At 48.3% G+C, this 17,286-nt stretch overlaps 1 protein-coding gene across 2 annotated transcripts; it reads left to right on the top strand.

Moving 5' to 3' along the window:
* The first annotated feature begins 4 nt into the window (after positions 1-4).
* Positions 5-16,847, top strand: duox (dual oxidase). 2 transcript variants are annotated; one of them, XM_056599358.1, is made up of 34 exons: positions 5-149; positions 377-527; positions 645-728; positions 812-976; positions 1,126-1,313; positions 2,243-2,441; positions 3,221-3,387; positions 3,678-3,741; positions 4,043-4,139; positions 4,215-4,305; positions 4,494-4,596; positions 4,698-4,870; positions 5,296-5,471; positions 5,598-5,716; positions 5,811-5,948; positions 6,067-6,180; positions 6,693-6,895; positions 7,115-7,300; positions 7,547-7,772; positions 7,883-7,976; positions 8,246-8,421; positions 8,612-8,681; positions 8,976-9,023; positions 9,177-9,355; positions 10,467-10,697; positions 10,825-10,924; positions 11,025-11,074; positions 11,188-11,315; positions 11,845-11,998; positions 12,993-13,225; positions 13,709-13,867; positions 13,955-14,110; positions 14,928-15,056; positions 16,410-16,847. In XM_056599358.1, exons 2-34 carry the CDS (start codon positions 458-460, stop codon positions 16,530-16,532), a joined length of 4,593 nt encoding a protein of 1,530 aa, XP_056455333.1. In that variant the 5' UTR covers positions 5-149; positions 377-457; the 3' UTR covers positions 16,533-16,847. The 2 variants fall into 2 exon arrangements, with proteins under 2 accessions (XP_056455333.1, XP_056455332.1); XM_056599357.1 differs by having other exon boundaries at positions 373-527.
* Positions 16,848-17,286: the final 439 nt, after the last annotated feature.

The following is a 17,286-nucleotide window of genomic DNA, read 5'->3' as shown; positions in this document are numbered from 1 at the left end:
GATTGCGGCCATTCCTTAATGGGCGACGGACAGGTGTGTTAAGCGCAGAGTGTGTTTATCGTCGCCCCACTCACTTGCTGCTGCCCCTGCAGCGCACTGGAACTTCAGTACGTGCCAGTGTACTTCTCATCCCCTCCTTTGGATAATATGTAAGTTTCCTACTTCCTATTTCAATTTTTATGATATGATAAAGCAATTTTTATTTAAAATGGGTAATTTCATGTCAACTGTATAGCCCGGATGCATAATTGAAAAACTCAATTAGAAACTATGAAACATTAAATGCAACATGCTTACCTTTGTTCAGCCAAACTGCTTCTTATTAACACATTGTTTTCACTAAAATGCTAAATCAAATGCCTGTAACCCTAGCCAGCCAGCCGCAGTAGTAGGCAGGTCTCCAGACGGCTCTGAGCAGCTCTTAGCTCGACTGCGCTGGAGCGCATCGCTCGCATCAATGGATCTGCGTAAAAGCGCTCAGAGTTCCCCCGTCATGCTCGTTTTTTTAGGCCTACTTGTGATTCAAAGTAAGTGGATGAATGTCATTTGCACGTTATTTTTTATTTAGCAGTGGCCACCACAGGTCCGCGAATATATATAATTAAAAAAAAAAATGCATATAATATTGTTTATTATTTCACCAGTTTGCCAGTCTAAGAACGACTGGGAGGTCCAAAGATGTGACGGCTGGTACAACAATTTAGGATATCCCAACCGCGGAGCCGTCGGTGAGTAACAGAGAGCAGTGTGTACATGCTCCTGCAGCCCTGCCCTAGTCTGTCGTCCATACTCACTGAGGTTTCTGCTAAAGGTTCCCATCTCATGAGGCTCATGCCCGCGCATTACTCGGACGGTGTTGCCCATCCAATCCAGGAGCCGCAGCACCCAAACCCTCGACTCCTCAGCCGCGCTCTGACAGCTGGACCCTCCGGTCTGCCCTCAGCACGCAACCAAACCGTGCTCTCTGTTTTCTTTGGTAAATGTTTTGCCTCATCAGCGTACAAAGTCTTAGTATATATATATATATATGATCATTATGGACTAGCACCATTCATCTCATTTACACAATCATTCTATTTTACTACGTTGAATTTATTTATTGATTTGCCTTTTTCAACTTTCCAGGTTACCACTTGACGTTCGAGATCTTTGATTCCAGGATGCCTGGATGTCCCCCTGAGTTCATGAACATCGACATTCCAAAGGGCGACCCGGTGTTCGATCCCTCCAGTACCGGAGAGGTCAAGCTTCCCTTCCACAGAGGGCCGTGGGACAAGGACTCTGGCCAGAGTCCAAATAATCCCCGGGTTCAGGTATTTATTTATATATTTAGAAGCCCTATCGACCAGGGTTATCACTTTAGTTCCCTCCAAACTCCTGCACGACAAGACATGACTAATATCAATATATATATATATAAATCAGATGACATGTTGAGAGGTATGTTGTTATATTGCATTCCTTTGGTCAGAAGTGGTAACAATAATAATGAAATATCGATATGACCAAGCAAAACCGTGATTGGCTTAGGGGTCATACAAAACATGAAGCAAACGACTACATGGCTTAAGACTGTGACCCTTCGGACAACACTGTCCGAGGGGTCACACTCTCCAAGGGGGAGCGAAGGGAGACATGACAACCGGTATTAGGGAGGAGGGATGGATTAGAAGGCTGATGTGATTACACACCTGGTCCTGAGTATTCAATGTTTGTCTTCACAAAATAATCAATTGCATCATATTTATTGGAGAGATGCTTTTTAACGTGAACATATGTGAGGTGCAATATCCACATGTAATGTGGCTGGTTAACTGAATAGCTAAATGTTCATTATTATGTCGACTAGACATTGTCATTATCACAATAGCTATTCAAAACCTTTTTACCTACGTTCAATCTTGAGAAATCCAGGAGACGAGAACAAGAAACTTGGAAGTAATGGACATGTCAGTGGAGTCAATGAAATCCAAATCCCCCGACTCATAAACTCATTTATCTTTACAAAAGGGATTGTTGTCATTTTGCAACTGTGTTTTTGTGAGGGTTATGATTGTTGTGTTAACATTTTAGCCCATTAACACGAAAACGGTCAGCAGAAAATCACCCGCAGACAGAACCATTGTGTGTCCATAAGTGACAGACGCTATCCTCACATGGACCCACACCTCGCCTCCCAGTACAGCCGTGAGTGGGGTTCCTTGACGTGACTCTGTTGTTCCTGGTCCGCTGGGGGCTGCAGGTGAACCTGGTGACAGCCTGGATTGACGGCAGCTCCATCTACGGGCCCTCCTCCTCTTGGTCTGACACCCTGCGGAATTTCTCTGGGGGGCTCCTGACCTCGGGCCACCAGTGGAACATGCCCCGGCAGGACGTTCACCTGCGCATGTGGAGCGCCCCGGACCCCTCCACGGGCGACCATGGTCCCGCCGGTCTTTACGGTAACACATCACTTCACTCTAACACATGCAAGCTGGGCCTCTTCCTTTCTGATGTAGCATCGTCAATAAATGAAAGAAAGAAAGAAAGAAAGAAAGAAAGAAAGAAAGAAAGAAAGAAAGAAAGAAAGAAAGAAAGAAAGAAAGAAAGAAAGAAAGAAAGAAAGAAAGAAAGAAAGAAAGAAAGTTTTTGTGGTCCAGGTCTGATAGTTTGGTTTAAGCATCTTTGTTATCAAGTTTATGTTAAAACTCAGATGACAATAAAGACAATTGGCATCCCCTGGGTTACGCTCTCCCAACACGGCGTAGAGCCTACAATGACATGTGTGTGTGTGTTTGTGACGTGTGCTGACTCTCTATTGTGTAAACGGATTGTTAAGCTCACCACAGCAAATCATCGGCGCTCCGACCAGAAGGCCCGCAGCGTAGCCCCACCCAAACCCGTGTTTTGTTGCTCCCGCGTGGTGTGCGTGCGTCTTGTTATTACCCCGGCCTGGGTGGTGGTGGGGCTGGGGATTGGGACTGTTGTAACCTTCAGCTCTCAGGCCCCTTTGGAAACAAACATCTGTCATTATCACTCCATTAGTGGTCGGAGGGGGCCCATACCAGTGAAGGGACAAGAACATAACAATGAAACTTACACGTCTTGAGCATAACATCAACGCTTCATGATTTCACCATAGCCTCAACATGGTATCTGTGTGTTTGTTTCTACCATGCTGCCGAGCCACGTTATCATGTAGATCCAACTGGAAATGTCCCCCCCCTCCTCCTGTGTCCAGAGTTTGGCAATGCCTGGGCCAATGAGAACCTGTTCACAGCCGCTGAGGGGATTATCTGGTTTCGTTACCACAATTACCTGGCCGTCCGGCTGAAAATGGAGCAGCCTGGATGGTCAGATGAAAAGCTGTTCCAGCACGCCAGGAAGACCGTGGTGGCCACACTCCAGGTACGGGGTGAAGTACCTCTTTGTCCATGTGTCAGCGTTGGACGGGAAGGCTAGCTTTCATGCACTCCCTGGGCCGGTCAATCATTCAAATACATCAATCATCAATCAAATGACATCATTAGTATGACAACACTGCAGGTCCACAAAGGACCTTCATCGCCACGGGAAAGAACAAACAATGGAGAAAGAATGAAGAGTAGATATGGACTGTGTACATCATATAGGGAGATATTTGGAGACACTTCAGGTCATCAGCTGTGTGTTTAGTTTCCTCCTTTGTTGCTCCACAGAACATCGCCCTGTATGAGTGGCTCCCTGTGTACCTCGGCAACAGGACTCTTCCGCTGTATCCAGGTGAGCAGAGGGAAAAGGATTCTGTGGACACAAAGGGGGAGGAGGAGCAGGCGATAGACTGCTGACCGCAAGCCTCTATTAGCTCAGCTACCTCTGGCGCTGTTGAACAAATATGTGCCCTGTCAGCAGGCAGGCTCTCTCAAGCTTCTGCTGAGTAAGGCAGAAGGAGATGTAGGCTAAGTGGACCTGGGCCAGGTTTCACGTATATCTTTATATCAGATTACACTCAAATATATGAACCTACCCTGCTTTGATTTTATATGCTTGCACGTCTACATGGTGTGCTTCTGTGTGTGTTAAGGTTATCAGAAGTTTGTTGACCCAGGGATTTCCCCTGAGTTTGAAGTGGCTGCCATCCGCCTTGGCATCACGGCGGTCCCACCTGGCGTCTACATGAGGTACTGGTCGTTAAGGAAGTGTTGTTCTAAAAGAAAGATGGTTTAAACAAAGCCTTCCACTTGGTCACATTGCAGGAACAGAACCTGCCATTTCCGGGAGGTGGTGAATGCCGACGGGAGCCTCTCCCCTGCACTGCGTCTGTGTAACAGCTTCTGGAAGCGTGAGGTACCTTCTCCCATCTTGCCATATTCTTTGGCTGATCAGTAATATGGTTCCCTGTGGGGCGAGGTGTGCTCTATATGTATATCATATGTGAGCAGTTCTTTTCCAAGCCTGTATAGAATCAGCATTGTTGACATGCGGTTCGGCTTAAATCGTCCGTTGCTTTATTTCGTCGGCACTGTTTCAACCAGAGTGTGAACATGAGGACCGGTCAGGACGTGGACGACCTTGTCATGGGCATGGCCTCGCAGATCGCAGAGAGGACCGACAATGTGGTCGTGGAAGACCTGAGAGGTTCATGATCATAACCCTTCTTGTTCACCAATAGCTGTTCATTATGACACCTGAGGAGTAGAACAACGGTCCCATCTCTAATCTGATCTCCGCCCTGCCAGACTACATGTATGGTCCCCTTAGGTTCTCCCGCTCGGACCTGGTGGCTCTGACCATCCAGAGGGGGCGGGACTTCGGCATCCCAACCTACAGCGAGGTGAGGCAGGCCCTGGATCTGCCTGCCATCATGACGTTCGGTGAGATCAACCCAGAGCTGAACCGCAGCAACCCCCAGGTAGCCTACCGCTCCACCACTGATCCCAGTGTTACAGTGTAGCCCAGGTAGCCTACCGCTCCACCACTGATCCCAGTGTAACAGTGTAGCCCAGGTAGCCTACCGCTCCACCACTGATCCCAGTGTAACAGTGTACCCCAGGTAGCCTACCGCTCCACCACTGATCCCAGTGTAACAGTGTAGCCCAGGTAGCCTACTGATCCACCACTGATCCCAGTGTAACAGTGTAGCACAGGGTATTTTCCTGCTGTCATGACTCATATTATTACTTTAGGAGGTCATTGCCTGGGTAACACTGCCACATTCCAACTGTCTTCAACAGTCACTGATCTGCAGAGATGTGTAGCTTAGCAGCTCCTTGTCCAGCCCTTGCATTGGCTAAGCAGTAGATGAGGATGTGCTCCATGCCTTTGCTGTGGTTGCAGTTGTTCCGGGATGTTGCAGAGCTGTACGACGGAGACGTCTCCAAACTGGAGCTCTTCCCCGGAGGCCTGCTGGAAGCTCTCCACGGCCCGGGGGCAGTGTTCTCCAGGGTCGTCCTGGATCAGTTTGAGCGCATCCGAAATGGAGACCGCTTCTGGTTCGAGAACAGGCAGAATGGGTAAAAACTCCTTTGTAGCTACAGCCCCTTTATAACAAAGACCAAACAGAAGCCTCAATGTTACTTAAGAGATCTTGTGTCCTCTACAACCATGAAAGTGGCCGACCAGCCTTTGTCTGTCTGCAGTTTGTTCACCCCCAGCGAGATCCAGGCACTCCGCAAGGTGACGTACCATGATGTCCTGGTGGCCGTCACCGGGGCAGAGGCCGGCGACGTGCAGGAACACGTCTTCCTATGGATGGACGGTCAGTCGACTTAATGCTCATTATGCGATAATAACGGTGTATCGTTGAGAACAACAGATGGAAAACGTTCTCTGTGCTCTCTTATCCCACCCAGGTGACCCGTGTGCTCAGCCAGCACAAGTCAATGCTTCAGGGCTTCACCCTTGCACCCCATTCACCACACTCAACTACTTTGACGGGAGCAAAGCTGGTTTCGGCATCTTCGTTGTGTGCTTGTTCCTGTTCCCAGTGGGTCGGTGGTCCTTATATCTTCACAGATTCATTGCATCAACATGAAGTATTGCCATTTGAAAGGCTATCTGCGATGTTCTTAGTGTTCATTGGGGATTATTTTGACTCTATCCCTACAGTGAGCCTTATTGTGGCTTGTATGGTGGCGTATATCCGTAAGGCCAGGTACAAAAGGTTTAAGAAGAGAAGAATGGCAGTGAGGGGAACAGAAGAGCCTGCTTCTGGGATCATGGGTAGGAGACATCGGTCACTGTAAAGCCCCTTCTTTATTTCTTGCTTGCTTTATTTCTTTCTAGCTATCTTTCTCTAATTTTTGCTTTGTTTCTCGCTGACTTTCAGTCTCTTTTTTATCTCCCTTACACTGTAAGTCAAAAGTGACCTACAGATATATGTTTTGTGTATCTATATGTACATATATATATATATATATATATATATATATATATATATATATATATATATATGTATGTATATATATATATATATATATATATATGTATATACTGTATATATGTCATTTATGTGTAGGTTAGCATTTAGTTGTCGTAAGTCAGCTCAAGGTCACCTCCAGATGGATGCTGGATATCGGGTGAAATTAAACCCTTAATCTTTCAGCTGGGACTCAAACCCCCTGACCACAGCACTATCCTCTTCTTGCAATCTCTGTTCCTGTTTTTCATGCAATGTCCCGCTAGCTGAATAACCTTGGGCCCCCCTCCCTCTCCCCCTCCCTGACCCCTCTCAGCCTACGAGTGGTGCGGTCATAAGAAGCCCCTGCAGTCCGTCAGTGTGGAGGTCAACGAGAAGAGGAGGGTGCAGGTGTTTGACCACGCTGGCTCGGTCCTCCGCAGCCTCAACCTTGGTAGCCAGACCAGCCTGAAGATTCTTCTCTCCAATGACCACCAGCAGAAAGTACTGCTGCTCAAAGTACCCAAAGAGTACGACCTGGTGAGTCCACCCATTGTGATGGAGTTGGTGTATACCTGCAGATATAGGCTGCCCCCTAGAAATCAAGGATAGAAATGTAAAAAATCTGTGTTTAAATTTGATCAAAGTGAAGGTGTGTGAGGCATTACAGTGGCTTCATCAGATTCAGATTCATAATGGGTCATTCTGTATCCATCAGCCAATCACAAGCCTGTTGTGTTCCCTCTCCTGCCACACAAGGTGTTGTTCTTTGAAGACGAAAGCAAGCGAGCAGAGCTGGTGAGGCAGCTGAACCCCGAGGCGGAGGGGTCGGGCCAGCAGATCGCCGTGACGCAGATGAGAGAGAAGGACATCCTGGGCGAGGCGCTGACCAGGGAACAGCGGGCTCAGATCGTGGAAACATTCATCCGCCATGCGTTCTCCGAGGTAACCAACAGCGCTCACCTGGTCTCATATTCCGACGCAGCGGTAGAACACGTAGCCGCTCCGGTCGTGGTCACGGTGTCGGTGTCAGCGTTTGTTTGAGGTCAGACCTCAGGCTGAGAGAACAGATTGGGGCCTTTACCTTGACCTCAGTGGGTTCTGTGGACAGGCCCGGCTGACGTGGGTGATATCGCTAATGTCAACACAGTGAAATGCGATTTAATCCCTGCCATCTCCGGGCCGCTGCAGGTGCTGGAGATAGAGAAGAGAGACGCGGGGGACATGAGCGGCACGGCCCGCCATAAGACCCGGCAGGTCCTGCAGTGTGAGCTGGCGGCCACCGAGCTGGCCGACGCTCTGGGCCTCAAGCCAGACTCCCTGTTTGTGGACTCCATGTTCACGCTGGCCGATAAAGATGGCAACGGATATCTGTCCTTCCAAGAGTTCCTGGATGTCATCGTTATCTTCATGAAGGGTAAAGCGAATCACATGAGAGGATACACGTGGTCGTGAGACAACGTCCTCCGCCTGGTTTGAGGTGATCTCACTGTGGGACTCGTGTTTGACTGTTATGTGTCTGTCTAGGCTCCCCAGAGGAAAAGTCCAAGCTGATGTTCTCCATGCATGACATCGCTGGCAATGGTTTCTTATCCAAGGAGGACTTCACAAGGATGCTCAGGTGTTTGTGCTGTAGTTGTTGTCGTTGTCTGTGTGGTACCAACAGACTTTCCTGTGCAGTAACAATGTACTACCAGTTGTAAGATCTCTCTCTCTCCCTCTCTCTCTCTCTCTCTCTCTCTCTCTCTCTCTCTCTCTCTCTCTCTCTCTCTCTCCCTCTCTCTCTCTCCCTCTCTCTCTCTCTCTCTCTCTCTCTCTCTCTCTCTCTCTCTCTCTCTCTCTCTCTCTCTCTCTCTCTCTCTCTCTCTCTCTTCCCCCCCTCCCCTACAGGTCGTTCATTGAAATCTCAAATGGCGCTCTGTCTAAGAGCCAGGCGGACGAGGGGATACTGGCCATGCTGAAGACGGCTGGCTTCGAAGACAAGGAGCTAATCACCTGGGAGGACTTTCATTTCCTCCTGCGGGACCACGAGAAAGATCTGCAGTTCTCCGAGCTCAATGTCAAAGGTTTGGAAGGAAACCCGTTAAACTCCAACGTCTTTAGGTGTCACCCTCTCAGTAGGAAGTAGATGAAATGCAGTCGCAGTCGCAGTCGCAATGACGTCAATCCTAATCGGAGAGAGTAACGGAAAGTGTTACTTCTTGCTTCCCCGTTTGAACAAGTCGTGTGTGTTGTGTTTTTTTGTTTATCGAGCAGGAATGGAGCAGCAGGGGAAGAAGAGGTTCAGTCGAGAACAACGTGTCTCCTTCATCTGCCCGACCAACAGGTACTAGGCCACAGGAAAGTAGAGGCTAAAGTAAAGTTACGGCTAAAGTAAAGTAGAGGCCAGAGAAAAGTAGAGGCTAAAGTAAAGTTATTGCTAAAGTAAAGTAGAGGCCAGAGTAGAGTAAAAGCTAGAGTAAAGTAGAGGCCGAAGTAAAGTAGAGACAAATTCACAATTTTGCATCCAAATGATTGAGGTCATATCTTACAGTGATTACTAAAAATAGTCATTAGCAGAGGACTTGAGATGGTTCCAGGGTACCAAGCGTGTCTCTGAAACGTTTTCCACATGTTTCAGCACCAACGAGACGGCGAGACAGGAGCTACGCAGGCGGCAGAGGAAGAAGTGAGTATTTAGATGAGTGACGGCTTCTGCAGCAGTCAATTCCTCCATTCATTGATCTGAACACATGCTTCGATTATTTAAGGTACATTTTGGTCGCCACATCATGTCAAAGTGAAAGGCCGGGGTACTAAGTCCGTCTCGATGTGTTGTCAGGTCGTCCCTGGCGTCCCCTAAGGTCTACGTGAAGCCGAGGCGAGATCACTATGAGCGAAACCCCATCCAGCAGAAGATCCAGGAGTTCAAGCGCTTTGTGGAGAACTACCGCCGCCACATCGTTTGTTTCCTCGTGGTCTACGGTATCGTGGCCGGTGTGATCATCGAGAGATGCTACCGTGAGTGGACCTGTTAATTGACTATCACAACCTGTTAGTTCAATACAGTGTGATTAGATGTGATCCATTTGGGGGAGGTCTTTATCCAACGTCTCAGAATACCATGAGTGGACCTGTAGTCTTAGTCAGGGCAGTGGCCCCGTATTGCTCCATGACAGCCCATTTAAAGGTGATATCATGCTTTTTCAACTGTACCCTTTGCTTTAAATTGTTGTATTACTTCTGTATACATTTGTTTACGTTTTAGCATTTTTATGTCTGCTAAGCTAGAAAATTCTAAGCCTCTTCGCGCCCATTGAGAACTGCCCTCAATAAGTGCGTGAAACAGCTTGTTTGCGCTCAAACTTTAATGCCGCCTGCGTAGCTCATGTCTCGCAGTCTCGTTAGTGCTCAATCATGTGGACAACGTTTCAGAGACATTTTTGGTACCCTGGAATCATCTCAAGTCCTCTGCTAATGACTATTTTTAGCATCACTGTAAGATATGACCTCATTCATTTGGGTGCAAAAATGTGAATTTCTCTACACGTTGCACCACTTGCTTGAGGCTTAAGAAATAAATTTCACACGAATGTGAATCGGTGCACTGGACTTCACCATAGCCTTTACTTTACTCAGTGCCTCTACTTTACTTCAGCCTCTACTTTACTTTAGCCTGTACTTTACTCTGGCCTCTACTTTACTTTAGCCTCTACTTTACATTAGCCTCTACTTCACTTCCGGAAAAGTGTGACGTCAACCTGCAGTGGTCGCTGCTGAAGTCCTGCATCCTGACTACCTGCTTCTCAGGTGTTTGCAGACACATGCGAAAAGCGTTCAACCAATCGTAATATAGTGGGCGTGCTGACCAATCACAGCACACTGGGCTACGGGAGGGGGACCTTAAAGAAACATGATACAAATCAGAACGTTTTTGAAAGTCGCTGAAATTGGTTTTGCAGAAATTAACGGTTTGAGAGTAATAAGGGGTATTTCTAACCTACAGGCATGTAACCCTATTCTAGTAGTACCCCTAAATGCAATTATGAACTCATTAAAAACCATGACAGGGTATCTTTAACCTTGAGCTGTCCTCGGCCCACTCCATGTGCCCCCGCCCCGCGGCGTCTAGACTACGCTCTGCAGGCCGACGCGTCTGGTGTCCCGGAGACCTCGATGGTGGGGATCATCGTGTCGCGGGGCTCCGCCGCCGCCATATCCTTCCTGTTCCCCTACATGCTGCTCACCGTGTGCCGCAACCTCATCACACTGCTGCGGGAGACCTTCCTCAATCGCTACATCCCCTTCGACGCCGCCATCGACTTCCACCGCTTCATGGCCATGATAGCCATCCTGATGTCAGGTAGTGGATCACTCCGCTGCCACGCCGGCGGCTTTAATTAGAACATGGCGAGATGGGCTCCGGTGGTCCGACCTTGCGCCGCTTGTGTTGTCATAACCTAACCTTGTCTCCTCCTCCTCCATCATAGTTATTCACAGCCTGGGTCACGTGGTCAACCTCTACATCTTCTCCATCAGTGACCTCAACATCCTCGCCTGCCTCTTCCCCAAGGTGTTGCCCAACAATGGGTAATTGGAAATAATACATATATATATTATATATCTGTACGTCCCTGCAAATATATAATGAGCATTTAGCGAGTCAACCATTTATTTTCTTTCTTCTCAGATCTGAACTTCCGCTAAAGTGGTACTACTGGTTCTTTCAAACGGTGCCAGGTAATGTGTGAAGAGTGAAGAGTGAAGCTGGCTTCACAGTAGAACTACAACCCCCATAGGGCCTGTGGTTGGTTGTAGTTCTGCTTTATGACCATCTTGCACCTTTGTTTCAGGCATGACTGGCGTCCTGCTGCTCTTCGTGCTGGCCTTCATGTACGTGTTCGCCTCCCATGTCTTCCGTCGCATAAGCTTCCGTGGATTCTGGATCACACATTACCTCTACGTTGTGGTGTACCTTCTTGTAAGTAGATGTCCCCCGGGTATTAAGCTCAAATACCAGAAGACCAAATGTACCATATTAATTTCAGATGGGAAGTTAACAGCAGCAGAAATACAGGACAGGAATAAGTACATCATAAATAAAATAAATACCATTTGTAAATATGAATATACAAAAGGAAACCTATATAGCCTACTTGAAATTACCATGTCAAAGGACGATGCCAGACTCCACCTAGGGGACTTTTATAGGACTCCTCCAGACGAGGACGCAGCGTGGAGGGGATCGTACTACAGTTCATTGGAAGGTTTACAGATGATGATGTATGGCCTGGTGCTCCCTGTTGCCATGCAGAAGACCTCTTCCTCAGTGTGGGTGGAGATGGCGGGTTTAACCTGTGCACACTGATGGGTCAATGCACAAATGGTGTGCAGCCTCGCCTAGCCCCAGAGCCCAATCTGACTCGGCCAGTGGGGACGCTGAAACCAGCCATCCTCCACACACTCTCCCCCATTGACCTTTGGCCTTGTGGTTCTGTGCTCCCCACCAGACGGTGGTCCACGGCAGCTTCGCCCTGCTACAATCACCCCGCTTCTACATCTATCTGATCCCCCCGGCACTCATCTTCCTCCTGGACAAGCTGATCAGCCTGAGCAGGAAGAAGGTGGAGATCCCCGTCCTCAGGGCGGAGCTGCTGCCCTCAGGTAAGGTCTAGGTCAGGTGAGGGCTAGGTCAGGTGACCTCTACGTCAGGTGAGGTCAGGTGAGGTCAGCTGAGGTCTAGGTCAGGGGAGGTGAAGGTCAGGTGAGGTGTACGTCAGGTGAGGTCTACGTCAGGTGAGGTCAGGTGAGGTCTAGGTCAGGTGAGGTCTACGTCAGGTGGTCAGCTGAGGTCTAGGTCAGGGGAGTTGTAGGTCAGGTGAGGTGTACGTCAGGTGAGGTCTACGTCAGGTGAGGTCAGGTGAGGTGAGGTCTACGTCAGGTGAGGTCAGGTGAGGTGAGGTCTAGGTCAGGGGAGGTGTAGGTCTAGGTCAGGTGAGGTCTACGTCAGGTGGTCAGCTGAGGTCTAGGTCAGGGGAGGTGTAGGTCAGGTGAGGTGTACGTCAGGTGAGGTCTACGTCAGGTGAGGTCAGGTCTACGTCAGGTGAGGTCAGGTGAGGTGAGGTCTAGGTCAGGTGACGTCTACGTCAGGTGAGGTCAGCTGAGGTCTAGGTCAGGGGAGGTGTACGTCAGGTGAGGTCTACGTCAGGTGAGGTCAGGTGAGTTGAGGTCTACGTCAGGTGAGGTCAGGTGAGGTCTAGGTCAGGTGAGGTCTACGTCAGGTGAGGTCAGCTGAGGTCAAGATCAGGTGAGGTGAAAGATGAGCAGAGGTCTAGGTCAGGCGAGGTCTAGGTCAGGTGAGGTCTACGTCAGGGGAGGTCTACGTCGCTGCCCTGTCTCCTAACAGGATGACTTTCTTCTTAGAATCGGTCCAAAACCAGTTTCTATATGTCTGGTTTGAGCATAGACGCTGTGTTGTAGCTCAGGTTCTCCAGAGTGAGAATGTTGCGCAACAGGAAGATGAGACCAGAGAATGTGAGGAGAAGGAAGAAACATACTTCTAATTACACATTTAGGTCTCAGCATGTGTCCCAATCTTTTATTAGAGAATGATTAGAGTATTACCTTCCATCCCTCCTTCTGCGCTGCCGCCCTGCAGGGGTCACCCACCTGGAGTTCAAGCGGCCCCAGGGCTTTGTGTACCGCTCGGGCCAGTGGGTCCGCATCGCCTGCCTGATGCTGGGCACCGACGAGTACCACCCCTTCACCCTGACCTCGGCCCCCCACGAGGAGAACCTCAGCCTGCACATCCGCGCCGTGGGGCCCTGGACCAGCCACTTGCGGGAGCTCTACACGGAGGACCGCCTGGTGGAGCTGGGCTTCCACCCCAAGGTGCCCTGCGCCTCCCCTGACCCTCAGCTAGCCTTGGGCTAGCCTGCTAGCCTGACGGTGTCCGGCCCCAGCCCACGTGACATGTGGCCACATCGGGCCCTCGCAAAGTACTGTGGTGGAATTTCTGAGCCCAAAATAGACCCGAGTTCTATTTGAAGAGATGATACAGCTACGTTGCTACGTTGCTTCGTGCTTCGTGATCTGTGCTGTGTGCTAGGTGCTTTGTGCTTTGTGTTTTGTGTACCTTTGGGCTAGACAATGACTTTAGGTCCTTTTTAGATATTTTTGGCTCGAGTAGAATAATGAGAAGGTAGGGGTTAGGCGTCTCACTCCAAGGTTGCCTGTGGATATTGGGTTTCAAACCCCTGACTGTTAGGCTGAAACCCTCCTAAGCAGAAGCCTCCCCTTTGATATCTTGGTCTGGTAGCATGGTTTGTTTCATATAATTATGATGGTTAATCTAATCTCTCTGTCTGTGGGCAGCTCTACCTGGACGGGCCCTTCGGGGAGGGCCACCAGGAGTGGATCGACTTCGATGTGTCTGTCCTGGTGGGCGGGGGCATCGGGGTCACCCCGTTCGCCTCCATCCTGAAGGACCTGGTGGTCAAGTCCTCCAACAAGGCCAAGATCCAGTGTAAAAAGGTACATCCACTCAAGTTACCACACAGAGATATTCCACCAAAGCATCCCAGATGTTCGGAACAGGTCTAATGTTTCTTTCTTGTGAAGGTTTACTTCATCTGGGTGACGCGGACCCAGCGGCAGTTTGAGTGGGTGTCTGACATCGTACGCGAGGTGGAGGAGATGGACACCCTGGAGTTGGTGTCGGTCCACATCTACATCACCCAGCTGGCCCAGAAGTTTGACCTGCGCACCACCATGCTGGTAACTCAGCCTGATTGATCTCTTCTTCATTGCATTCAATGTGTGACAATTGTAAAGGTTATGTTCAGAGGCACAGGGGAAAGATGTACTGCTGTTACTACAAAACTACAAATGTGTTCTGCACCAGTTTTGCAGGGCCTATTAATTAATTTTATCTAATAATTCTTATGATTGTGTTTCTCATCAAAATAAGACGGGATGGCTGACATTACAGCAAAGGGTGTGACATCAGAAAGTATAGGACAGTAGTATCTTTAAAAATAGAAAAAACCCAAGAATAAAGCTATAGAAAAACAGAATAAAGCTAAATGCAAATGGAGGTATTCCAATATTTACATCATCTCAGACTACTCGGGCTGTAGGCCGTCCTCTATTGCAGATCAGTCCCCTGAATCAAGACAGGAACATTCTAACATTAAGACACCATTGTTAATATCAACATTTTTAGCCCATGCATTTATATTGCTCAAAAGGGGCGTGGTTAAGCGGCAGCTGCAGTCTTTTGGTAACAGGCCATGACACAGCTGAGCCTCTGTCAACAAAGATCTTTATCTATTAAAAATGTGTGTGTGTGTGTGTGTGTGTGTGTGTGTGTGTGTGTGTGTGTGTGTGTGTGTGTGTGTGTGTGTGTGTGTGTGTGTGTGTGTGTGTGTGTGTGTGTGTGTGTGTGTGTGTGTGTGTTTGTGTGTGTGTCTGTGTGTGTGTGTGTGTGTGTGTGTGTGTGTGTGTGTGTGTGTGTGTGTGTGTGTGTGTGTGTGTGTGTGTGTGTGTGTGTGTGTGTGTGTGTGTGTGTGTGTGTGTGTGTGTGTGTGTGCAGTATGTGACCGAGCGCCACTTCCAGAAGGTGTGGAACCGGAGTCTGTTCACAGGCCTGCGCTCCATCACCCACTTCGGCCGCCCGCCCTTTGTGGCGTTTTTAAGCTCCTTGCAAGAGGTGCACCCAGAGGTGGGTCCCCCCACACATCCCCTCGATGGGCTGGACCAGCAGATGGTGGTAATGTAGCAGTTATGAACGCCATAGAACTCAATAGAAGAAGAAGATGATGAGGCCCCAACTTCTGAGTGGACTGGGAGCTTCTCCTTTATGTAGGAATGTGTCCAGTGAACTGCCATTCTGGAAAAAGGGAGCTTGTTTGCAACAAAAATAAGCTGTATTGATTAAAAAATGTTTTTCCGTGGTCACTATTAGCAATGAATGCCCTGTGGATCGGTTTTGGTGAAAATCAATGCTCTGGTGCTCCTGTTTCCCGCTGTTCTGTGTTGGAGGAGGTGGCCGGGGAGAAACGACGTGCAAATGTCTGAGAGAGAGAGAGAGAGAGAGAGAGAGAGAGAGAGAGAGAGAGAGAGAGAGAGAGAGAGAGAGAGAGAGAGAGAGAGAGAGAGAGAGAGAGAGAGAGAGAGAGAGAGAGAGAGAGAGAGAGAGAGAGAGAGAGAGAGAGAGAGAGAGAGAGAGAGAGAGAGAGAGAGAGAGAGAGAGAGAGAGAGAGAGAGAGAGAGAGAGAGAGAGAGAGAGAGAGAGAGAGAGAGAGAGAGAGAGAGAGAGAGAGAGCAGCGCTCGGCCAAGAAATAAGAGTCGAGGTAGAAATGGTTGGATACGACATTCATTCACCGTGACCGCGGCCCTGGCACTCCCACGACTCCAGTCGCATCGCGTCAGCGTGAGCACACCGTGGCCGCGGCCCGGGCACTAGTGCCACTCCTGGCCGGATCGACTCCCGGTCGGATCTACTCCCGGCCGGATCGACTCCCGGCCAGATCGACTACCGGCCAGATAGACTCCCGCGGTGCCCCGGTCTTCCCGTGGGCCGTCGCAAGCCAAGGTGGGCGAGGCCATCTATTTACTTCAATTTGCTAATGCAGGCAATCGAGGTAGAATAACATTTTTACGTTCAGAATGGATATTGGTATTTCAAAAGAAACAAGATTAAACGATTTCTTGGGGAATGACAACTTTAAGATAAACGGTTGCGATTCGATTTCATCATCAGACTCCGCTGAAGACGAAGTGGTGAAAGACTCTAACATCAGACTGTGCCTCTCAATGTAACTGGTTTTATTCACAGCACAGTTAAAAAAAATTAATGATCGCACACTGGTTGGTCCTTTTTTGGGCTGGTCGAAATCATTTGAAAAACACACATTTTATACATAGAAGGACTGCTGCCGACTGCCTAGAGGGTTAGGCCTATCAAAGCGATAGATTGAAACCTTTCTCCCCACCACCTTAGCCACTGTATGGTCAGGGACGTGTGCTCATAAGACATCTCACTATGTCTTCTTTTATTGGGTGTTTTTTCAGGTTCATAAAATGGGCGTGTTCAGCTGTGGACCTCCGGGACTGACCAAGAACGTGGAAAAGGCCTGCCAGCAGATGAACAAGAAGGACCAGGCCCACTTTGTCCATCACTACGAGAATTTCTAACCCCAGCGCCTGGCTCACCAGAGAGTCGGAGATGGAGAGAGGGAGTCCAAGTTAGAGTAGAAACAAATGCAGCGTTTACAATGGAAGATAAGCTGATGTTCAAGATTGTGGGTTTGCAAGTTGAAATTCCCATTATTTCTCAAAGCTTTACGTCGCTTTCTCAGTGCCTTATCCACATTGATCTGTAATGTACATCTTTCATATAACTATTTTCTGGAATTTTAACATAGTGGTGTGCTGTTTAAACCATGGAAATAAGAGCGACTAAATAAAGTGCCTTTTACATGAACTGAAATGAGTTGGAGGAGTTTGTACTGTAACTGAATGGGCATGTTCTATAACTCTTGGTTATAAAGCTACAAGGAGTTTAATGATATGTTCTATAATATATAAGTAAGATACTATAATATACAAGTTAAATGTATATATATATTTATATATATATTTATATATATATATATATATATATATATATATATTTATATTCAGACAAAATACATACTGTATAATGGTATGCAGGTTTTGGTGACTGGCCCGATTGGCATTCGAACCAGACCAAACATTTGTTTTTCCATCGTTCAATACTTCATTTATCATTTTAAAAATAAAGTAAATAGATAAAAGATTGCAATAGATAGCATGGTTTTCCTTTATTTAACGTTATTCATTCTCTTATCTGCACCTCCCTCACATGTTTAATATTTGAACGTGTTATTGCCTATTCCCAATAAGCCGATAAGGCCGACCAGGCTCG

Source organism: Gadus chalcogrammus, chromosome 9 (genome assembly GCF_026213295.1).
Source record: "Gadus chalcogrammus isolate NIFS_2021 chromosome 9, NIFS_Gcha_1.0, whole genome shotgun sequence".
Classification (NCBI taxonomy): Eukaryota; Metazoa; Chordata; class Actinopteri; order Gadiformes; family Gadidae; genus Gadus; species Gadus chalcogrammus.
The sequence above is the reverse complement of the archived record's forward strand: the minus strand, read 5'-3'. Positions and strand labels throughout refer to the sequence as shown.

Bases quoted from the DNA above. Each gene is read 5' to 3' on its own strand.
- duox (XM_056599358.1), top strand. From the start codon at position 458: ATGGATCTGCGTAAAAGCGCTCAGAGTTCCCCCGTCATGCTCGTTTTT. The intron at 528-644 runs GTAAGTGGATGA...TTATTTCACCAG, and splicing joins AGGCCTACTTGTGATTCAAA to TTTGCCAGTCTAAGAACGAC. The intron at 2,442-3,220 runs GTAACACATCAC...TCCTGTGTCCAG, and splicing joins TGGTCCCGCCGGTCTTTACG to AGTTTGGCAATGCCTGGGCC.